We start from the raw sequence: 23504 nt of genomic DNA, 5'->3' as shown, positions 1-23504 counted from the left end.
ATCGTACCATTTTACAGGCATTTAAAGACAATGTCTGAAATAACTGAAATGCACTGTTTGCTGCAGAACAGCGTGTCTTTCATCAGGTCACAAGAGGATCAGCAAATCCTCTCAGAGTTGCCCTTTTTTTATTAAAGCCAACCAACATCAAACATGTTCTTCATGAATCGCAGAGATAATCTCAGTGTTTTGGGGACAATAAGATCGTGTTTTCAGAAGGAGGGAGGGGGAATTAGATTACTGCTCAAGAGATTATTTCCTTTCCTGACATATATTTTTGGGTTTGAACGAGGAGACTGAGCACTATTTTCACTTTCTATTAACTCCAGCTGTTGAGGAGGATGAGCAGCAATTTTAATTACAACTCCTACAAATTCCGTTATTCTTCTCCTGTCAATTGAACTTCACATCCTCCCTTTACGAGAACTGCATTTCCCTAAACTGCGAGAACAAAATGCACGAGAGTGTGATGTTGAAAATGTCACATTTATTCTCTCCTCCTTCCGCAGGTCGCAGAGTTTCTTCCTCCTCCTGCGTGCTGCTGAAAGCTGAAAGAGTTAAGAAGATTTGCCAACTACCGCGGCAAAACCAGCCAGCCGGTGAGGGAGGAACCGGCTTCCGGTGGCCAGAGGCAGGCGGCTCACTCGCCCTGGGATTAAGTGGGATCGGGAGAGATTACAGCCCTCTCTCTCTCTCTCTTCTCTTTCATGTTTCCTGCAGCTCAATGAGTCCTGCGTCCAGTCTCCGGGGAATCATTTCACATCACATATACATTTTCCTGCGCCTTTTCTGGTGCTGAAACCTGCAGGAGGTGGAGGATAAAGCTTTATGCATCCCTGAGGAGCTGGATAAAAAGGTAAGAATTACTTGTTTAACGAAAAGGAAGCCTCTTTTTCCTCTTCTTAAACTCCAGAGGAGCTTGAACTACTTTCTTCAAATGACTTGGATGCATAAACTATGTCATCTTGCACAGATTGCATCTGTCAACTATGCGGGTCATGATGTCCTTTCTTCTTAAAGCTGTGAATCTTATTTAATTCACCTGTTTATCCTTCAAAGTCACAAAATAGACCAAATGTGGGAAAAAATTCTGAATCATGTCTAAAAAAAAAAAACACAGATTTGTGTTGCTACAGGAGTCCGGGTCAGCAGAGCAGCGATTACGCTCTTTACATCTCAGCATTTACATCACTGTCACTCTTACGAGATCTCTTCAAGTGTGCCATTAACCCCTGACCCGCTTTCACACTAAACACTGATGGAGTATTCCCACCTGATCCCAGGTCACGCTCACGTCTGGATTACTGATGAGGCAACCCGCATCTTGTTGCACGTCAGTCCGTTAGCTGGTTTGTAAAACAAGTGATTGAAGATCATTTTGAAACTTGTTTCAGGAGTTTTATAATTCTCAAATTTCACACATGCATTGCAATATTCCTGCGGTTAGATTTTAAGATAACCATAAAACATCAGCGTGTTTGCAGAATGGCAGTATGCTGTGATATATTCAATCGTTTGTGTATTGTCAGATTCAGGCCAGTTAAGCCGTGATAACATTGAACTTAGAGTTGGATTTTTGAATGTATAATACAGTATGTCACTAGATCCAGGCTCTTAAGTACTACTACACATTATATAACAAATATTGCATTGTCTGTGTAGCGTCCAAACCAGTTTTATTTTGTCCCTCAGCGCCAGAAATAGTTTGGCTTGGACGGTTCACAGGTCATGTGTCTCGGTGTCCTGCTGTTCCTGGAAGAGAAATTCAAAAACACATAATTCTCCAATATCCATGTTGTGAGTTCAATGATCATATCTGTGCGTGGAAATGGCTTATCCTGCATTTTCTGGTTACTATTCTTTTTTGGGTATTATGTCCAGATGTGGAAGTCTCTTGTGCATGGACTGCTTTTTCATTTAAATCCCTCCTGGGCTTCTTCCTCCCCATCAAGACACAAATCATCAAGGTCTTCATCCAATCAGAACCAGAATACCTTTATTTCCATTAAATGACCTACAACCAAATGTGCTCTGCTCCTCTCGGTTCTGAAGAATGTCATTCATAATATGCGTTCATCTAAACAAACATGACAAATAAATAATAACTATAAAAGTGGTAGATAAAAGTTACATCAAGAAGTTGATATAAAAAGAATTATTCAGGAAAAGTGAGTCCATTCAGTGCAGTCTGAAGGCTTGTAGGAACTTTTTTATATAATTACAACTAACAAGGATCCAACCCTAATAAACTAAACAGTTGGGACATGTTTGATTTCTTAAGTGACTTTAACGAGAACTTCTGGCGGGATTTTTTTCAGCTCATTTGTGAACAGCTGAGCACCTGTTCCATCCAAAACATGCAAAGAATAAGAGTTTGTTTTGTTTCCTTTACTTTTCCAGGTTTTCTGTCCCTGTAAGCAGTCAGCTGTCTGTGGTTGGAGCCAAAGCTTGGGGGTCCAGCGACCATGAGGCAGGCGGTGGAGGCTCAGGTGTTGAACCCCCACTGTGAGCTCGGAGAACACGGTCAGTGAGAAATAAATCACATTCATAAGTACACGCACTGCTGTGCTTATGTGTGTATTATCATGCCTGTGTTTGTGTGTGTGTCAAAGGCCTGCGTCAGATCCTCACAGATGTGATCGAGGAGGTGAAGAAGTCGGTAAATCCAGACATCGACGGAGCGGAGATCCTGCACAGTCTGCTGAACGCCTCCTGGCTGCAGTCGCTGCTCAAGGTCTAAAAAAAATGACTTTAATCCTAAAAATGCTAAATAAAAACATCCATAATCACCTTCACAATCATCCACCCCTAAAATAGTTCTACTTCTGCTTTGTTTTTGTGTGTCAATATGTGTTTTTGCAGTTTTAACTAGAATCCATGTGAAGATGAATTCCTTAAAAGGAAAATAAAGATGTTTTTTCAGCACAGCTGAAGTGATATTTGGCAGCTGGAGGCTCTGAGACATGTGAAGTCTTTCTCCTAAATCGTTTCTTTAACTGTAAAAGGGGTACATTTTTTAACTCTTCTGGAGAACAGCTTTGACTTTTTGGGTCAATTAGAGTTGTTTTTGTGGTTACATGTAGTGTGCAGATTGTTCATTTAGTTGATCTGCATCTGGCCTGAATCTATGCTGGGATGTGCTCACGACTGTCTCTCTAAATGTAGAAAATCAGTCGACAAAAGACTTGTGAAGTGTCCGAACTCCTCTGTTCGTCTTAAGTTTTAACCATTTGAAATGATTGTTTAAAGGTGTACGAGTGTCTTCAGAGGTACCTGAGAAACTCCCCAGCCCCCGCTCTGGACTACGCTTCAGGACTCTCACTCCAGGTTCACCTTCAGATTGAGTGTTTGTTCATAATTTGTTGCTTAGAATCATTTTGTGGAAGATTTTGTTAATCCGTGTTTTTTTTTTTGTTTGTTTCTTCGCTGTAGTTGCTGATCGACATCCGATCGTTGCCAGGCTGCTCTGAAGACGCAAAAGAGCTCTACCGCCTCCTGAGACAGCCACATCTGCAGGTCAGAATAAATCAAAGTCTCATCTTTACACTCTTTAAAATACCCTGCATTAGGTTACAGACGGATCAAACATGTTAAAAAACAACAAAAAAGAATCCATGCAAGAGTAATCCTGAACTACTTTGTGATGTTGGACAGCATGGCAGCCGTTTTTTAATTAAAAAAAAAAACATTTTGATTTTCTTGTTTTAAAGGCTCTTCTCTCAGCTCATGATACGGTGGCCCAGAAGGACTATGAGCCAGTGCTGCCACCGATGCCTGATGACCTGCCTGACGACGAGGAGGCCACCAGGATCATCTGCCTGGTGAAGAACAAACAGCCTCTGGTGAGACACCTGGCTCAAGCCTCCTCATGACTTGTTAATATATGTTAAATATTATGATATTATATGTAAAAACTGCAGCTAAGGTTTGGTTTCGAGCTTGTTGCGGGCCTTTTCATCCTCAGTATCCAGGCTTAAGTTGAGGTCACATTTTGATGAGGTCACCTCTGTTTGTCATTTTTGAAAATATTTTTTTAATCTCTGTTTGTAAAAACAGATTTTCTGGGATCAGAGGGATCCATCAAATAAACTTTCCTGAGCTTAAACACAGAATTCAGATCAGGAAGTCATGCCACAAAGAGAGAAAATGTTTAAAAAAAATGATCTTTGAGGAAGTCACAGTCAGTCCTTTTCTTTTAAGGATATTTTCTTCAACTTTGGAAATATTTCTGGACAACAGACCAAACTCTGGATCTCATTTCTTCAAAACAACAGCTTGACAGCTTTTTTAAGATCCCTGTTTAAAGGCTTTTTGGAGGTTGTCAGTATGAAACAGCCTTCCTTTACAAAACAGCAACTTGCTCAAGCAGTTTTAACAAAAGCTGGATCGTATACGGGGGGGAATCAGAAGTTACAGGTTGCAAAGATTGTGCACATTTATACCAAATGATCTCCATGACTTTATACCTATGGGGAAGAGCAGGAGGATATATTTTGTGATTTGGGTGAACTGACCTTTGAAGTTTCCCAAAATGTTTTGATGAAATTACCTTTTTTTATACAGAAGCCCTCAGTGGACAAGCAGCCATACATCGAGATGACGAGATCATTTACTTTTTTTTATTATCTCATGATGTCAATGCTTGTTTCCTTGTGATGACAGGATCACTTTCTGGTGATCTAGACAACAAATCAGTATTTTGGTCACTATGACATTTAATACTGCAGTTATCCACTAATGAGTTAAGGCGACTTCTGTGACTGTGAAGCTTTTACAGCTCTGGCGTTACGAGATGAAGACTGAAGAAATCTACAAGAAAACAACCAGAAATGATTTTCACAGTAAATCAAAAGTATGGATGCATTTCAGCTCAGGGTTCAAATTCCCAATAGGAAACGCTTGTGTGTCTGTCAGCTATGCTTTATTTCAGTAGATAAACTTTACCACAGCAGAAATGCTTTTCCAGATGCTCTCGGATATTTCGGTATGTCGGCTTTCCTTTGCCAAAAATGAATCAAACATCGGACTCTATCCCACAGAGAGCAGATGTTTGATTTTTATAATCTCTCATTTGACTAATTGTCTGTTAATGCTACAGGTCATTTCCTGGCCGCACAAAGCGATGAAAAAAAAGAAGGATTTTAGAAGACAAAAAGCGACTTTTGGGGATATTTATTATTATTATTAATCCCTGCAGGATACTTACCGGTACATTCAAGTTTACGTTTGTCTTTTGTTTTGATATGATTGAAGGAAAGATTAGAATTTTTTAATCAATGAAGCTTTAATCTCATTTTTTGTTACGTTCCGAGGGGATGAGGAAAGGGAGCAAATAATAAACCCAGGGGGAAACGAAGCAGGAACAAAGTAGAAGCAAAATAAAAAGAATTTGGCCAATTTGATGCAAAGGAGACAGAGATTGCGGCTTTCAGACGATGTGTTGATCATTTCCCTCTACCTTTGAGTGACTCTGTTGTCTCACAGCTCTGCAACCAACGGCGAGTCGGGCTGTCGCTCTCCTGTTCATCCTCCCCGTGCACAAAAAAGCGCTCCAGAAGCGCCGTCTGCAGCCACTGGGACACCTTGAAGCGTCTGACCCGGCAGACGCTTCACAGAGGTGGTGCCTTTGGAGTCCAGAGCCCTGCTGCTGCTGCTGCTGCTGCTGCTGGGAATATGGATGTCAACTGGTGTGACGTTCGAAGAGGAAGCTTCCCACAATCTGAAGCGCCGTGTCGGGCGGCATCAGGTCATCCGTACCCTCCTCCTCGTTTCAAACCAATGAGGAGCTGTCAGAGGTGCTGCAGCAGGCCTGTGAGCAAATGTCGAGTTTGTTACACCAATCTGCTTTGGGAGCAAAACCGTTCAGCGCCTTCCGTCTACAGCTCTGTCATGATCGGTAAATAAGATCCTCTTGCTTTTCCATCATCCGCTTCTGCCTTCATTTGGCCTCGCCTCATTCATCTTTGATTAATAAATTCTGTTTTTTCCATTTCAGACAACGTCATTGAAGAGCTAGACAGCGGAGACGACTCCAACGTTGTCCAATCCTCGCGGCGCACAGCTCAGCGTTGGACTGTCTCGCCCCCGTGTCTCACTGTCCCCTACTACTCAAACGTCGACGACTACCTCCCTCCAGGCCTTCCCCAAAGACTACGCAACCAAAGCCCCCGCGTCCGCACTGCTCCCCCGAGCCCCATGCGCCCTCGCCGCGGCCGTGTGGTCAACCTTCCACCCGCTCCCCCGGTCGAACTCGCCAAGCAGGAGAGTTTAGACGAGCTGAGGTCGACGGTTCAGCTCGCCGCAAGCTCCATGGAGACCAGCACCAAAGACATCAAGCTTCTCGGCGAAAAGATGGCCGCAGCGACAGAACGCATGTCCGAAACCGTGCAGGACAACTCTCAAGCTCTGGCGCTCCTCACGCAAGTCGTAGACCGCCTTCAGACGCTCCTCACCGCCAACAGTATCCCAAAAACTGCAGCCCCTGAACGAGACGATACCCCAAAGACAAACCAATCACCACAGATCCAAAAGAAACGATCCTTGACGCACCAATCCAGATGTTCCCTCCCTTCGCCTCCTTCCTTCAGCTCGTCCTCCAGCTCCCTCAGCAGCTCTCTGGACGCCCCCTCCACCTCTCATGGCACCAGCTGCCTCTCCGTGTCCTGCCATGGGTCACCGCGAACCACCCTGAAATCCAAGAACGCCACTCTGCCGCAGAAGAAGCACCTTCACGCTGAGCTGAAAGAGGCAAAGCAGCCCCAGACTAACGGCCTCCTCGATGAGCCAAAGGAGACGCCCAACAGCGTGAAGGGACGTCGGTCACAGCGGAGGAAGAAGAAGAAGAAGAAAGCGACATGAGAGATGCAGAAAACGTATCAGAAGAAGTTCTCGGGTTCTTTCAAGCTGAATCTGCTTAGAGGCTTACCTGCAATCACAAACAGTGGTAGTTGAGATTTCTTTCTCTCCTTTTGTTGGATTTGTCATCGTGTTGGACCATTTCATCCTGTCAAATCTTCACGCCACATTTCAGGAACGTCATCAGCGTTCATTTGGGGCTTCGCTTCATCTTGTTTGTCTCGTCCTTTTTCATCTTCAAGTGTCCCGCCCTCCCAAAGACTCCACCGCTCATCCTCATCTTCATTGGTGTAATCCAATTTTGACCTACACATGCCAACAGTTCATCTATTTTTCTGTTTTCTGTTTCAGGGAGCAACCATAAAAAGAAACGAGGTCTCCGGGGAGATCTTTATCGCTCGGGTGATTCATGGAGGGCTGGCAGATCGGAGTGGTGAGCCTTTTCTTTCAGCGATAATCTTGCTTTCTCTTGATTGACTTAACTTTCCAGCTGTGTAGCATCAATGAGAAGTAGAAATGATGCTATTTTGATCGTGAAAAGTAACAACTGAGAGAGAACAGGCTTTCTCTGTTCTTTGAAAACCTGGACTTTGGGCTGTTCAGAAGGTACATCTCAGAGCTTTCGACCAAATCTCACAGTCAAGAGAAATTGGAAATTTGGAAATAGGTTTTGCTCTTCATGGGACTGAAGGGCATTCAGAAACTGCCTTCAATGGTTTTTCTTAAATCAGTCTTCCAGAAGCTGAAAGGAACCCTTAAAAGATTAAAAATCAGTGTTAGAAGAAACATGTTGCCTGATGGTATCTATTTTAATCTGTTGGTGTGTGTGTGTGTGTGTAGGTCTACTGCATGCAGGGGACAGGATCATAGAGGTGAATGGTTTTCCTGTAGATGGGATGGAGCCGGAACAAGTGATCCAAGTAGTGGTAAGTCAGTCACGTTTGAGTGTTCTTGTTTTGTATTTGGGCTTTGTGATGAGTGAGGAAGCCATTCATTTCTGCCATGTAATCAATTTGTTTTTCCTTTTTTTTTTTTTTTTTTTTACAACCAATTAGCAAGCGAGGTCACAAGGCACTATCATGTTCAAGGTCATCCCCATCACAGAAAGGCCGGTCCACAACCAGACGATGGTAAACACACCTCTCTCGAGAGAGACTTTTTTTCAAATCATAGAAACACATGGACTTCATCATGACGAACTTTATGTCTGCTTTTAGCTGTACGTGAGGGCCATGGTCGACTACAGCCCGCAGCAGGACCCGGCCATCCCCTGTGCCGACGCAGGTATGAGCTTCAGAAAAGGTGACGTCCTGGAGATCGTGGACCAGACAGACGCCCTCTGGTGGCAGGCCAAGAAACTGCCCAGCAACACAGCCTGCGCCGGCCTCATCCCCTCCACCAACCTGCTCAAACGGTCAGGATTTTAAGAGTTTCTCTCTGAGAACTGAGCTCTTTAACGATCAGTTATGTGTGTTTTTAAATCGTAACTTATAACCAGAACATTTCCATCCAACAGTTGAAGAGTTTGTTTTTTTCATTGAGTCGCCCCTATCGTAACATCTCGTGAATACATGAAGCTAAACAAAGCTACAGAAACAAGTTCCCCTTCCATAACCGGAGGAATGTTATCACACTTAACCAATATGTCGAGATATTTTTGGTGTCAGAAACATTTTCTTCCTCAACGTTGTTTCTTTTAGTTAACCAAAACTTCATCAATGTTGAATTATTGTCCGACATAAGCAGCTGTACAGTAACTACTATAAGGATATTGATTGAAAAAAGGTGCCACAGTATCTGATTGACTCTTGAGTTTCAATATTCAGCCCCAGGAACAACATAAAAGTGCGTTTAGCCTTTTCTGCCTGGCTGAAGGTCTGGATCAGAATCGTGTTCGTGTTAATGTAGTGAGTTAGTAAAAGCTGGAGTACATGTCTATTTAAATCTGCATGTTTTCACAGGAAGCAGAGGGAGTTCTGGTGGTCTCAGCCTTATCAGCCACATGCCTGCATACAGACCTGTAAGTTTAAACACATTTTCTTTGATCATAGCAGTTTCACCTCGACAGTCACTGCAAATCTTGGTGTACAATGTGATTTTTTTTTTTTTTTTACGTTCCACTCTATGCTCCCTGAAGTGAGCACTGTGGAGGAAGGTAAGGAGAGAAATAAAACACTGCTGTAGTTTAAAGAGCTGTAGCAACAGAGCTAGAGGATTTTTATGTTGAATCGGAGATGTAACTTTTGATTTCTGTTTGTCCCCGACAGAGGAAGACCTGATAGCCATCGATGAGAAATGTGTGGAAGCAGGTAAAGGTCCATCTGTCATTCATTGCTTTATTAATCTTTCCTACACAAACTCCTGCTTTGCTGCTTTATGATTCATGTTTCCTTTTTTTTGTGTGTGTTTTTCTTCTTGTCAGACGAGGAGGCTTTTGAATCTGGTAGGTAAGTCTTTGTTGATTGAATCTGTTCCGACTCTGAACGTGGAGTTACTCCTGCAGGGCTTTGTCTAATCTTTATGTGAAACGTTTGTTCCTCTGTTTCTTTTCTGATCGGGAAATGTCAGAGGAGCTCCGAGAAGGTGAGTCAAACTCAGATTGTTTGTCTTTGTGCCTGTCAAAGGAGGGGAAAGTCACAGAATAGTAAATGAGCAGAGGACAAAACGTAAGTGTTTAAAGGTGGGGGGAGGATGCACAGAGAAAATCGTGTAGTTGTCTCTGTGGAACTGTTTTGCCACACCAACACAATTTTCATCATTTGTTTGTGTATGTGCAAATACATTTTTGACACTCACTTTTTTTTAGCATGTTAGGCCCTCAAGACTTAAATTTATGTGCAAAGTTTTGTGACCTTTAGCTCTTCAAGACCCAATTCTTCCCTTACACCCCCTCACACAGAGGGAACCCCAACATCTAAATAAAAAAATGTGGCTAATAAAAGTAATGCCCAATTAAAACATCAGCTCCTTTATTTAGATTCTGTAAGCCTTACTCAGAGTGAGCGCTTTACACAGCTGAGACCTGATGGCACACCATGACCCTGCTCACTATCTTGATCTCGCCCTGCCACCTCTCCTGGCCTGGGTTACTAAACACGCAAATGAGGCCGAAGGAGAGAAGGGGCTCTGTGAAATTGAACACTGACTGAACAGTGGAGTGGAGCTGAAACAATAGCATTAAATGACTCACAGCTTGAGTGTCTTTGACTGCAAAAAGAATCATCTGCATGTCTTTTTGTCTCACAGAGGAGGATGACTTCAGCAGCAACATTGAAAGCATCTATTTAGGTAAAAGCAGCATCAATCCTCCTGAACTTATCTGCACATAAACAGTCACATCTTGTCTTTTATTTTGTTAAATCACAATACATCCATTGATTCATTTTCTTTTTCCAGCGGGCTTCAGGCGCAGTATGCGTCTGTGCCGGCGGCGCTCTCACAGCACCACCCAGCCGTCCTGTCACACCCGCTGCCCCAGCAGCTGCTATAGCGCCCTGAACTGCCCCTACGAGGAGGTGGTGCGATACCAGCGCCACCCGCAGGACAAACACCGCCTCATCGCCCTCATAGGTACAGTAAAGCTCAAACTAGGATAAACGCTTATAAGAGTCTTATGATGGAGAAAACAATATGATAAGGATGATTATGCAGAAAATAAAATACATTTTTTAGTTTAACTCGTGAAAAAGGAAAGAAGCTTAATAAAATAACTTTGATTATTTATTTGTTTATTCTCAGGTGCATCAGGTGTTGGTGTGAATGAACTAAGAAGGCGTCTGATTGAATTGAACCCCAACGTCTTCCAGGGAGCCGTAGCTCGTAAGTTCAGATCTCAGCCATGCACTGAATTTTAAACAAATAAAATGTCTCTTCCTGCAGATAAAAACAAGAAACAGTATTTTCAATATTTTATAACATTTATTTTCTCTTTGTCCAGACACCACGAGAGCACCCAAAGGATACGAGGAGTCTGGCAGAGAATATCACTTCACAAGCCGAGAAATCTTCGACAACATGGTTTACAACAACAGGTACAAAAGTCTACAACACATTCGGCCTTTTACACTCACTGGAATTATACAAATCTCTGGTTTCTGAGGGGATTCACACATAAATGTTAAATTATTAAGTTCTAGTAATCCTTGTGTTGTGTCTCTCAGGTTTCTGGAGTACGGTGAGTACAAGGGGAATCTTTATGGCACCAGCATCGAGTCTGCCAGGGAGGTTTTAAACAGTGGAAAGATCTGCTTTGTCGACATCGAGCCGAACGTGAGGACAATATATTGATGTTCAACATTCAGTTTACTGTCACTTATACTTTCAGCATTCATGAGAGAGAAACGCCCTTCTTCTCAAATCAGAAACACTTAAAATACAGAGAAGCAAACATAAACTGAAGAACAAGATGCATGATAGACACAGGACGGATGACGGTTAACAACAGGACGCATGACAGTAAAGAACAAACCTGCTAGAACCAAAAAAGAAAGTGCAGATGCTTTAATTGTAGCAGGGCAGTTTGTGCTGTTAATGACGGGTGTATGGAATGAAATATCTCCAATGGAAGCAGGATGCAAACAACAGGTTTAGTTTGATTATTTCTCTGTTTATTTTTGTTGTATTTCTGCATCCAGGCCATTCAGGCAGTGAGGACCCATGAACTGAGGGCGTACGTCATCTATGTGAAGCCTCCGCCTTTGGAGCGACTGAGGGAGACCAGACAGGAGGCATTCATCACCACCAACTACTACGTCAACCGCCCCTTTAAAGTAACCCCACTATGGAGCCAGATACCCTAAGTCTGATTTGTCTTAACTCGACTTTTTTTTGACACATTTTAACAAAATTTCTGTTGCATGCGGTTTCCTCCAACAGGATGAAGATTTTCAGGAGATCGAGGAATCCGCTCGAAAGATGGAGTCCCAGTACGGGCAGTTTTTTGACCACATAATCATCAACGAGGAACTACAGGACGCCTGCGTGGAGCTGCTGGCGGCGTTGAGGAAGGCGCAGGACGAGCCACAGTGGGTCCCCGCCAGCTGGATACGACCCACCTCCGAGTCATAAGGAGACGAGGGAGATGGAAGGGATGTCTGAACCACTGTGTTAGAGTTTCAAGTCAAAAGTTCAAATTTAGAGCCATCTTAAGTGTGCTACTATATACAAAGTGTGTTTTTATTCATTGCAAGGATTTAACTTTAAAACAATGCAACAGCAGATTTTTCTATGGTTTATTAGGCTTACAAATAGTGTTAGAAAATTCACTAATACTTTGATATTAACTTTAATTTAGCAAATATTCACTGTGACCCTTGAAAAAAATACACAAGATTTAGCCGTGCTACCCAACCATGTTTTCTGTTTTTTTTATTTGAATTTTCTCCAAGTGATGTTTACAAATTTAAAATGTAGGTGGTTTCTTGTTTGACTTTAATATATATATCATTTTATTTTCCATTCAGAATTTCTGTCATTTTATTTGTGGTTGCTGTGTTGGTGTGTCATATGCGGAACAATTAATTAAGACGTATGAATACAAGCTATTCGGCACAAAAATGTACACTTTGTGTCCTCTTTTTTTAATAAAACAATGTTATAATAAAAAAAAAGTTCAAGCAAAGTAATGACAATTTAATATTTGTACATATTTGTGATGATAATAAATGAATTTTGAGTCATTTATTTTCAAAGTTTTTTATTTTTTACTGTTTTTATTTCCCCTTTTTTCTTGGTAGTATTCAAGAGGATGTAGTGTTGCTTTAAGTCCACTAGGGGCTCTAATGTGACACTTTCATAAACCAGAGAAGAAGAAAAGTGTGTTGCTCGGAAATCCTTCCGGGTAGCGGTTTATTTCAGAGCGTAAATAAAGCAAGTAAGCGACAGTCAAAGCAGCTGTTTAATAGGATTTAGTAGATTAAATAAACTAACCAGCTAATTATGAGTTAACTAGAAGATTATTTTAAAAGGCAGAGTTAGAGGAGAAATTAATAATATGGCGACAGGAGGCTCAAAGGTAACTTTATTTATTTATTTATAAATAACTGCACAAACGTTTACATTTTCTAGCTGTGATTTATTTGTTTTTTTACCCAAAAATTGCGAAATTTTATTACTTAATTGTTCCTTTACTTTTTAAATTTCGTTAAAAAATGATAGCTAATTTAATAGTCCGTGACAACAGACAATAGCTTTGTGTTTTCTGTTATAATTGAGCTGGATAACTTCTGAATATTGCCAACAATCTTTGTTTTTGATAGAAAATGCGACCCAGGGAGCTCCCTCCTCTTCCACAGGTAAGTTATGATCTATCAGAGCCAGAGTTACAAAGTACTTCACAATAAATGTAAAACCCAACAAATTAAGATACAATCATATATAAATAGCACAAAAATACATAAAGAATATAATAGGAACACCTTATACAACAGTAGACAAAAATAATGGTTAAAATCTAAATCTAAAAAATGATATGTCTTGCTTACAAAATGCAAAGGAAAGGAGAATTAAATACCAGGAACATTAAAATGAAATGAAGTCAATCAAAATGGTTAAAAAGATGACGCCTCTGTGATATCCAATTAAAGTCAGGACACACCTCATCAGGTGAAGTTTTGTTTGATTGATGCACGGACAATAAATGACAGCGTGCAGCCCTTGTGTTTATTCACATCAGAGTGATTCAACCAGTTCACACAGAAACACTTCCTGGTAGTACAAGAGTTGGAAAAGGTTCGAGTCGTCTGACCTCTGCCCTGAGTAATCCTCACACAGATTTAGCCAAAGGGTTTATCCGTGTCAGTCAGGATGTTATTTGTAGCTTCACGTCTCCATTCTCTCTTGATTCTTTGGGTGGGGTGGGTGGGGGGATGTCCAGGAAGACCACGGTAAGAGTCTTTAATCATATCTGACTCTGCTTTTACAGGAAAAAAATCAGTGAATTACATGCAGTGTTTGTTGAAACACTTTCTTTGCATGTTTGGCTCACTGTGCCTCAGACAGGGTAGTTTCTTAATGTGTTTACGCTGCCTTTAATGTGACCAAACACCTTCTCAGTCCAGCTCGACTTACTGCTTAGTGGCTTGTTCGTTAGGTTGTCGGTTTGAGGGGAACTATGGGTCACTTGTAATTTATTCCTGAAGGTTTTTTCCTTGAAAGTAAGTACAAGAGAACATCCTGACATCAACTTTTTTTTATCCAATCTTGCAAGTGTCAGGAGAGAAATAGAATCAAACAGGATATCTGCCGGTCTGTACAAAGTGATCCGTGTTTGTGTCTATTAGAAACTGAACCATCAAACACAAAAAAAAAATCAATCTGACCTTTTCTTTTTGTCTTCAGAGAAGCCAACGAGCACTACCCACAATGCCAAGGTAGGTGATTGTTACTATGATTTGACATAAACTTTATTAACTCTTTTTATACTGAAGAGGAAACTCAACTTTTCTTTTTTTTCTCTTTTTTTTTTTTTTTTGTGGAAACATGAAGTCAAGACGCAGCCGGTGAGTCAGAGTCGATAAGCACAAAGTGTGATGTTTAAGATATGTACGTCTTTATTTATATGAAAGCTGTCAGTTTAATTTCATCCTATTATTCTCTTTATTATAGGAGAAGTACCAGCTACAAAACACAAGAAGAGGAGGGCGAGGAAGGAGACGAATGGAGTGGATGATATGGACGGTGCGTGAACTAAGCATTATGTTTACATTTCAGAGGTTTAAGGGTCCACCTCAACACAAGGTCTACTATAACAAATCTGATAATCAAGTTAAGGTGCAAGGTATGTTGAGCAGCAAAAAGGGGATCAGGCTTAGTTTAAATATTCTACATGAACTGTCCTGTTGCTGCTTCTTTCAGTCTAGTAAAACTTAAGGATAACATTTAGTGCATTTAATAGTTCAAAGTGGTGACAACACAACAGAATTATGATTATCCCGTATGTGTGTTATTTCCACCAAGAAATCTTCAGTCTCCTTATTAATAAAAACGTCAAAAGAAAAATACAATGAGCTTCTGCTGTTTCCCTCATTAGATCAGGGGATCGAGATGGGAGGCGTGGGCAGCCGGAGGGAATCAGAGGTAGGAGAACAACTCGCGCTTGAAGCCACGTCAGACGCGCCTCCACAGAGGAGGAAGAAGAAAAAGAAAACAGCCACCATAGGTAAAGTCTCCAGTTTTACTGCCAGTGTTGTAGTTCAGTCAGGATGAAGTAAGACAAAGTTAGAAGATTTAAAGACGTGTCCGTGTGTGATGTCAGATCTGGATGATGACCAGGCAGACCTGGTGAATGGAGACACAGCAGATCAGCTGACTGATGGAGAAGAAGTGGTGAAAAAGACAAGAAAGAAGAAGTATGTTAAAGTATCTATCACTTTGTGTTTTTCTCATACTTCAAACATTTGAAAAGGTTCCTATAAAGCTTAACTTTTGAAACACATAATAGCTCATTTGAGGAATTAAAGTTGTATATAGTATTTAGAGTTATTTTTTTCCTCTTTAAACTTTTTTTTGTCATTTCAGGAGGTCAAAAGTTGTTGAGTCGCAGCTTCCTGATGAGCTGGACGTAGCAGAGGATGATATTGTTACAGACACGCCTCCTCCGATCCCCCAGCATTCCCTGTTCACGGCGCCGCAGGGTCAGAGCCAGCTGGTGGGGAAAGTCTTTGTGGAGCGGAACAGTAAGTGAACGAAGAAGAAGACATAATGGAATCTGTTAAAAAAGTGGTTCTTCTTATTTGATAGTGTGTGTGTGTTTTGCGTGCAGAGCGTTTCCAGCCTGCAGAGCGTTCGGACTGGAGGAAAACCAGCGTCCAGATGGACAACATGACAGACTTTCAGCACGTTCAGCCGCTCTGGACAACTAGAGACATTTCAATCAGAGTGCACGAAGGCTTCAGGTGGAGGAACAGTTTACGACAACAAAAAAAACTTCAAACAATGTCCCCTCCTCTTTAAATAACCCTCTCTTTGTCCTTTTTTGTTTGTTTTGTTCACTGTGCAGGATGTTTGGTCTGTACTGTCACGGCTTCCTGGCGGGCTACGCCGTGTGGAACGTGGTGGTGATGTACATGTTAGCGGGGCAGCATCTCACCGCTCTGTCCAACCTCCTGGAGCAATACAACAGCCTGGCGTACCCCTCGCAGTCTCTGCTCTATATGCTGCTCGCCATCAGCACGGTGGCCGCCTTTGACAGGTAAAGCTAAAGAATTGTGGACGCTGATTGGCTGATCAAACTTCAGTCTAGAAACTGCTTTGAATTGTTGAAATAAATGTGGTGACCTTACACAAAAAGGTTTGGATAAAGGATAAGGTTGAGATAAATAGAAACTTGCATGTAAGACATCAGCATTTACGTGTGAAAAGTGAAGCTGAATGCAGCTCTTTAAGTTCAATATAAACTCCTGTGTTGTCAGAGTGAACCTGGCCAAAGGCTCCATGGCTCTGAGGGAGTTTATGACACTGGACCCGGTCGCTCTCGCCTCTTTCTGTGAGTCCACGCTCTGTCAGCACTGCTTCATTTCTGCCTTTCCTCTCAAACAGGTAGTATATGTTTGGTTTCGCGTCACTCTCTTCTGTTTCCATCCAGTGTATTTCTCCGCGCTGGTCCTCTCTTTGAGCCAGCAGATGACCAGCGACAGAATCAACCTGTACCCTGCCTTCAATGCGACACTATGGTTAGCTCGCTGGGATCAGTTATTTTTGAATACGTTTCCAGAGCCCAGATATGACAAATAAAGTTCATGTTTTTTTTTCTCCTTTAGGCCACCGGGGTCGGAGCATCAGATTCTTCACCCGTGGGTGACAGTAAACCTGGTGGTGGCTCTTTTGGTGGGACTGGCCTGGATCTTCCTCGCTACACGACCAGAAAAAGATTATACTGAGAGTGAGAGAAAAACAATAATACTGCCTGAAACTCAACTGTCATTTTTAGGTGTTTGAAAAACAAGAGGAAATGGTTGATTTAAATATCTGCTTCTTCATCAGGTTACTTGATGGCCATGGAGATCGAACCTCCCAAACCAGAGGACAATTCAGAAATGACCGCCTGAGAAGAAAAAATCTGTATATTGACTTTTTTGGCATTTTGCACATTTTGTATGATGTATATTTTGTTCATGAACTCTCTAGATCAATTTTGAATTTTTGAAATGTGACTGTTTCTCTTTTTAAATACAGTTTTATCCAATTATGATTTATTTTTTTAAGAATAACATGCGTTTACATGAACCATGAGGGCTGACTGTTACCTTGAAATACACGATATATATTTGTTTATGTTTCTGATGGTATAATAAGGTACTTCTCGAGGCTCCCATGACTATAAGCAAACCCAATAATTACAGGGCCAAAGGAGAAATAACTTATTGTGATGCTAAGAATACATTATTCTGTGCAGATTCAAATGATGAAAGGGAATTAAATATGAATTAAAGTGTCTCTGCAAACGATGAAAATAAGTTCAAGTGTCAGTGGATAGGTGATAAAAGTTTATTTACAGCACATTTCATATGACTGTGCTTCAAAACAGAAAAATAACAAGTTCAGAAGAGGATTAGTCCTCAAACAGTTTGATACTCAAATACATTTGTACATTTTTAAACCTTTTATAAAGTTATCTTTAACTAGCGATTATTATTCATCGATTCCATCGAAGCTCAACTACTCCGGTCTGCCCGCCATCTAGGCTGTGTAGTCGAACCCAGGGGACGTGCAGTTTCTGTTTACGTGGTAACGGTGACCGTTATCAGTTTAGGTGGAAACCTCCAGATATCCATGACTCAAAGTTAACAAAGCAGTGCTATTTTAAGCCAGAAGTCATGCTGGACTTTGCCATCTTCGCTGTTACGTTTGTCATCATTTTGGTCGGCGCTGTTCTTTATTTGTATCCGGTAAGTTACTGCAAGAAGTTAGCTTGAAGTTCATGCTAGCTACCTGAGACGTCTATTGTGCCAAACCTCCTTCAAAGTAGTGTGCACTTCATGCTCCTTTGTTTGTTGACAAGCGGGCAAGTCACCTTTAGCTTTACTTAAGATCTTGAATGAATAATTATAACCCCTTTCTCATTTCGGCGCACATCCAAAACACACCTGAGTGACCTGGTTTAATAAAGTGTTGTTTTAAGACTCGGCAGGAGGCGTGTACCAGCCCCGTTATCCGACCACATTCACTACTGTGTTAAAGTTAAATCTATTAAATGGATGCTGATTGTGGCGTCTTTTTATTCCGATTTTAGCCGAAGACCTAGAACAGTTCATATGACGAACTTTAAGAGTTATCAAACTAGGTATGTTCATCTAATAACGAGGGAGCATTAAATTGGCCTTTTTCTGAATGAGATTTCATTCTGCTGAGTGGAACATGAACTCAGAGGGTCTGCCTGTAAATAGGGCATTTGTGAACAACCACCAAAGTTTTTTAGAAGTGTGTGTGAGCACCATACATGAGCTCAATCTGTATTGTCAAAATGTCAAAATACTACATTGACACTAATGGGGAAACTTGATTTTTTGTTTTGTTTTCAGTCATCCAGAAGGGTCTCTGGGATCCCAGGTCTCAACCCCACAGATGAAAAGTAAGTTGCCATCTTTACATCCGTTTCATTTAGTACCAGGATGCTTGATGTCATTAAATACATTTTTAAATAGGATGAAAAATGGCTCTCCTCCTTCTCTATAAAGAATATTTATAAGGCATGTTGTTGTTGTTTGTAGTGTTTAACATTTTCAGATTTTCTTGTTACCTTCGCGTCATGTCTTTCTGCTCTCTCAGGGATGGGAACCTACAGGACATTGTGAACAGAGGCAGTCTGCACGAGTTCCTCGTAAGTCTGCATCAGGAGTTTGGACCTGTGGCCTCGTTCTGGTTCGGCGGTCGGCCGGTAGTCAGCTTGGGCTCTGTGCAGCAGCTACGGCAACACATCAACCCAAACCACACCAGTGAGTGCAGCAGCATACCCCATGTTTTCTGGGTTTGATGTCCAGCTGATTTAAGACCTTGAAGATGCCTCTCTATTGTATGATTCTGTATTTTTACATTAGTGAATAAAAATAATCAAAGCTTTCTATTGCTTTTCTCAGCCGATTCATTTGAGACGATGCTGAAGTCGTTGCTAGGTTACCAGTCGGGAATGGGAGGCGGGGCCACAGAGGGCATATTAAGGAAAAAGGTGTACGAGAATGCCATCAACAGCACACTGAAGAACAACCTCCCTCTTGTTCTCAAGGTTTGTATCGCTGGTAAAATAACATCGTAACCATTGCAGACTTTTTTATTTTCTTTAACTCTTTTCTTTTCTTTAGCTTGTGGAGGAGCTGGTTGGAAAGTGGAACTCATTCCCTGAGGATCAACACATCCCTCTGTGCGCCCACCTGCTGGGTCTCGCCATGAAGACCGTCACCCAGATGGCTCTGGGCGAGAGCTTCAGGGACAACGCTGAGGTCATTTCCTTCCGGAAGAACCACGATGCGGTGAGTTAAAAAGATAATTCCGATTTTAGAAAAAAGTTTAATCCCTGACAAAAACCTACATTTTTTTTTTTTTGCATTTTTTGACTCATTTTTGTTGATTTGTTCTTTCTCTTCCTCTATCTCACACTGGCGTATTAGATCTGGTCAGAAATCGGGAAAGGATACTTGGACGGCTCCCTGGAGAAAAGCACCAGCAGGAAAGGACATTATGAGAAGGGTGAGTGAAGTTTTACTCAGTTTCGAATTAATTTAGAGAAGCTGGGGGAATTATTGGAAATGTTCTTTATTATCTTCTGTCATTCTCGCCACCTTACAATCTCATTTTATCTTCATTGTCTTTTTAGTTTAGCTTTTAGATTCCCTCGACTTGTTATTGCGTTAAATAATCTTAATGGATTCTGTTAAGTTCACAATTTTTATACAAAGAACTTAAAAAGTGTATCTGACGTCTTTAATTTGTCTCCTATGAGTGTGTTAAGTAAAGAGAGGTTAAAGCGATTTTTTTTCTCAGTGAACTTCTATGATACTGGGTAGAACATGAATGTATTTTCAGCTTTAACAGAACCTGATGTATATGTTTTTGTTGTTGGTGGATTTATTGAAGACTCAGTTCTTTTCAAGTCTAGAGAGTCTTTATGTCCAGCTCTTTATTCGGTCTGTTTAGCCGCCCTCACACCTGCTCTGTGTTGACATGTTGGAGCCGCTTCTGGGGGCTCAGCTGTGGAGGAACAGGAGGGAAAGTTTGCAGAGGCTCAGACACAACGTTTTGTGTGTGTGTGTGTGTGTGTGTGTGTGTGTGTGTGTATGTGTGTGTGAAGGGGAGCTTGACAGGCAACTAGAACCAGAGTCTGAGAGGAGAGACAGGCTGAGCATAACTATGGCTTTAATCAGTGAACAGCAGCTGTTTTAGGGGAGACTTCTTATTGATTTATCTGGCAAGGACTATTGTTACTTGGGATTAATTCTTCATTTTCCTCTCGGGTGTTTAGCTCTGTCGGAGATGGAGTCTGGGCTGCTGTCACTGGCGAGGGAGAGGAAAGCCCAGAGGAAGCAGACAGTGTTTGTGGACGCTCTGCTTCAGTCCAGCCTCACAGAGCGACAGGTGAATACTAATGGAGTCACACATTCTGGTTTGAAGCCCTGAAGACAATTTAAAGACCCCCTCACTGCTTCCATTAAGGCCTCAAACAAAAAGAGAAACATGTCCCTGTTTTTGGCCGTTTCAGATCATGGAGGACTGCATGGTTTTCACTCTGGCAGGATGTGCAATCACTGCCAACTGTAAGTCTCAAACAGATCAAATATTTGTTAACTGGCTGATTTTAAACAGCTGCAAATAAAGATCACACTTCGTGTTATTTTCTTGAGTAAACAACATTGAGCTCAACTTCCTCGAGCTCCTTGAGACATTTTCAAATGTCCAACATGAATTAATAACTCAAAGAAATTCATTTTTTTGAGGTTGCATGCGATATTGAGCCCCTTGCCTGGACATCATGTTGATATTTAACCTTCAGCATGTCCATTAAAAGCAACTTAAGTGTCCTTTACTGGGAAACAAACACTTCAGTTTTCAGATAAATCCCTGAAGTTTATTTTATAACGTCGTGTTTTTGACAGTGTGTATCTGGGCGCTTCGTTTCCTCTCCACCTCAGAGGAGGTTCAGGACAAACTGTACCAGGAGCTGGAGGAGGTTTTGGGTTCTGATCCAATTTCTTTGGACAAAATCCCTCAGCTCAGGTAGGATCTAGGTACCCAGGTTTATCTATAATCCATGAAATATAATGTCCTGTTTTATTAAAATGTGAAAACTATAATTAATGTTGTCGCTGTGTTTAAAGGATACATAATGGACATGATTAGGGCAAGAGAGAATCCAATGGTAACAGATCACCCAGGCATGTTTTGTGTGTCGATAACCTCAGTCTCATCATATTTCTATCCTGGAAAGATACTGCCAGCAGGTCCTGAATGAGACAGTGAGGACGGCCAAGCTGACCCCCGTCGCAGCTCGGCTTCAGGAAGTGGAGGGAAAAGTCGATCAACACGTCATCCCCAAAGAGGTATCTGCTTTCCTGCTCCCTCGCTCTCACTATTTATATCTCCTCACCTCATCTTGATAGAACATGAAACAAATTATAGTTTTGTGCCTGTGGGGGAAAAAAAGCCTCATTGCTTTTGAGTCTGAAATGTGTTGCATCTGAATAAACTCACAGTCCAAATCAAGAACCAGAAAAATGTAGTTTCAGTGGTGTGTAACTTGTTATTCTATCGACTTATTTCCCCTGGCATATACAAGAAAAACTCTACTATGATATATTAGAAGTGAAAACAACATTTAGGAAGGCGAGACAAGGCACAGCCCCATTTCAAAAGGCCTTTCATCATTTGTTTTTACATAGGACATGAAAAGAAACACAAGAAAATGTACAGAGACATTTATAATGTACAGATCTTTTTAAAAAAGATGTTTAAATATCTAAAAACATACAAGTCTTAATTTTTTTGCCTTTTTTCAGACTTTGGTCATCTACGCTTTGGGAGTTGTCCTGCAAGACTCCGAGACCTGGAGCACCCCATACAGGTTCACTCCAAGAATGTTTTTACATTGACATCTTTTTCTTTTTCAAAAAGGCTGTCCACAAAAAGGCTGGAGATTTCAGTGTGGGCTACAAGCCGACTGTTCAAATCTTAAAAAACAAACTCTGCTTGATAAAGTGAAGTCTATATTTTTCAGCCGGTCCTTCTTTCTTTGAATCTTTGTAATATCAACCATATGGGCATGTTCCAGTATAGCCTCATTAAACAGGTAGAATGGATGTGGGTGGTTTTTATGGATCCAGTCCCAGATGTTTGGTTTGGTTTCTTCTTCCTTCCACATTTATCACATAGCATCATGGGGATTGTAGGATGTCACTCACTGAAGTATAAGTAAAGTAGACACTGAATACAATGAACAAAAAAGTGTGACAGAATGAAATGCCAGAATGACCTGTAAGTATTAAATCTGATGTATTATTTTTTTATGTACACTCCTCAGGTTTGACCCTGATAGATTTGAAGAAGAATCCGTTAGGAAGAGCTTCTGTCTGCTTGGATTTTCTGGGAATCAGACGTGCCCAGAGCTCAGGTAAAAACAGACGTACAAACGTATTCAAGGAGATTTAGTTCAAACTATTCCTAATTATTCCTCTGAGCTAAGAGTGAGCTAACGATACTGGGTGAAAATATTAGACCACTGTTCCAACAGTGCAGCCATTTCGCTTTTTGGTGCCGCTTAAGATGATTTTTAACTCTGACCTTTCAGTTTTGGGGAATGACTTTGAATTGTCGTCCATATTTAAAAGAAATCTCAACAATTGATTTTATTTTCTCTCCTTAAAAAAGGTTTGCGTACACCGTCGCTACCGTCCTGCTCAGCACGTTAGTGCGGCAGCTGAAGCTCCACCAGCTGAAGGGACAGGTGATGGAGGTCAGATCAGAGCTGGTGTCCACACCTAAAGATGAAACCTGGATCACTGTCAGCAGAAGAAGCTAGTCTTTCATTAAAAAACTTGCTGCATTTTGATTTTAAAAAATACCAGCAAGTATTTCTTGAATGTTAAAGCCATAGAAGCACTTTTGTTCCAGCTGATAACTCCTGTCTTTTTTTTAATCCATTATGGTTGTAATTACATTGTTCATATACATCTCTCTTAAAGCCAACCTTGTGGATACCTCTTGTACATTAATTGTGTTTTTTTACCACATCAGTCTTTCTATCTTTGTCTTTCTGGTGCTGTACAGAAATCTGAGGCCTTACACACATCATTACATCTGCTGTCTGTCCACACGGCAGATTTTCACTTGTTAAGACTCCATCTCTACAATATAGTAAAAATAACAACTTGTGTTGCCTTATACAACTGCCTGGAGTCCACATTACATTCAGAAATGTCATTCCCTTTTTTAGACAGCTGCATCTTACATATTATTAAATATGTATGAAGCCTTTCTGTGTGTTCTTTTCAACTTATGAATATTCCTTTTTTTTCCTTTTGCCTATATTGGATAGGACAGTTGAAAAGAGAGGAAATGTTGGGAGGAGAGAGAGTGGGGATGACATGCCTGTCCTGACGACAACCACCACAGACTGCACATTTTCATAGGGTGTGCAACATAACAGCCAGGCCATCCGGCAACCC

The 23504-nt window shown here is 41.3% G+C and overlaps 3 protein-coding genes across 6 annotated transcripts; all 3 read left to right on the top strand.

Moving 5' to 3' along the window:
• The first annotated feature begins 61 nt into the window (after positions 1–61).
• Positions 62–12235, top strand: LOC109984192 (MAGUK p55 subfamily member 4-like). 3 transcript variants are annotated; one of them, XM_065952231.1, is made up of 22 exons: positions 494–856; positions 2401–2523; positions 2613–2734; positions 3250–3327; positions 3433–3516; positions 3711–3842; positions 7207–7288; positions 7696–7781; positions 7911–7985; positions 8073–8269; positions 8817–8875; positions 8993–9010; positions 9123–9164; positions 9278–9298; positions 9424–9438; positions 10102–10143; positions 10252–10425; positions 10594–10674; positions 10793–10886; positions 11016–11124; positions 11490–11624; positions 11731–12235. In XM_065952231.1, exons 2-22 carry the CDS (start codon positions 2466–2468, stop codon positions 11920–11922), a joined length of 1896 nt encoding a protein of 631 aa, XP_065808303.1. In that variant the 5' UTR covers positions 494–856; positions 2401–2465; the 3' UTR covers positions 11923–12235. The 3 variants fall into 3 exon arrangements, 1 of the variants encoding a protein (XP_065808303.1); XR_010665570.1 differs by lacking the exons at positions 7911–7985; positions 8073–8269; positions 8817–8875; ... (9 more) ...; positions 11490–11624; positions 11731–12235 and adding exons at positions 5485–5896; positions 5996–6943 and having other exon boundaries at positions 62–856; positions 7696–7752; XR_010665571.1 differs by lacking the exons at positions 7911–7985; positions 8073–8269; positions 8817–8875; ... (9 more) ...; positions 11490–11624; positions 11731–12235 and adding exons at positions 5485–5896; positions 5996–6940 and having other exon boundaries at positions 62–856; positions 7696–7724.
• Positions 12236–12674: 439 nt separating this feature from the next.
• On the top strand, positions 12675–17039 carry LOC109984189 (transmembrane protein 237A-like). The gene is made up of 14 exons (XM_065952097.1): positions 12675–12868; positions 13113–13148; positions 14194–14225; positions 14341–14354; positions 14461–14532; positions 14885–15013; positions 15110–15203; positions 15373–15530; positions 15617–15749; positions 15854–16045; positions 16266–16339; positions 16439–16526; positions 16614–16735; positions 16837–17039. The coding sequence occupies exons 1-14, from the start codon at positions 12848–12850 to the stop codon at positions 16899–16901; spliced, it is 1230 nt and encodes a 409-aa protein (XP_065808169.1). The 5' UTR covers positions 12675–12847; the 3' UTR covers positions 16902–17039.
• A 488-nt stretch (positions 17040–17527) lies between these two features.
• Positions 17528–23309, top strand: cyp20a1 (cytochrome P450, family 20, subfamily A, polypeptide 1). Of its 2 annotated transcripts, none has more exons than XM_065952096.1 (13): positions 17528–17741; positions 18375–18424; positions 18580–18788; positions 18930–19075; positions 19152–19319; positions 19458–19536; positions 20309–20421; positions 20546–20600; positions 20940–21060; positions 21272–21383; positions 21840–21904; positions 22361–22450; positions 22708–23309. In XM_065952096.1, exons 1-13 carry the CDS (start codon positions 17670–17672, stop codon positions 22856–22858), a joined length of 1431 nt encoding a protein of 476 aa, XP_065808168.1. In that variant the 5' UTR covers positions 17528–17669; the 3' UTR covers positions 22859–23309. The 2 variants fall into 2 exon arrangements, with proteins under 2 accessions (XP_065808168.1, XP_020489880.1); XM_020634224.3 differs by having other exon boundaries at positions 17529–17741; positions 18622–18788.
• Positions 23310–23504: the final 195 nt, after the last annotated feature.

The sequence above is a fragment of the Labrus bergylta genome, chromosome 24 (assembly GCF_963930695.1).
Source record: "Labrus bergylta chromosome 24, fLabBer1.1, whole genome shotgun sequence".
Lineage (NCBI taxonomy): Eukaryota > Metazoa > Chordata > Actinopteri > Labriformes > Labridae > Labrus > Labrus bergylta.
The sequence above is the reverse complement of the archived record's forward strand: the minus strand, read 5'-3'. Positions and strand labels throughout refer to the sequence as shown.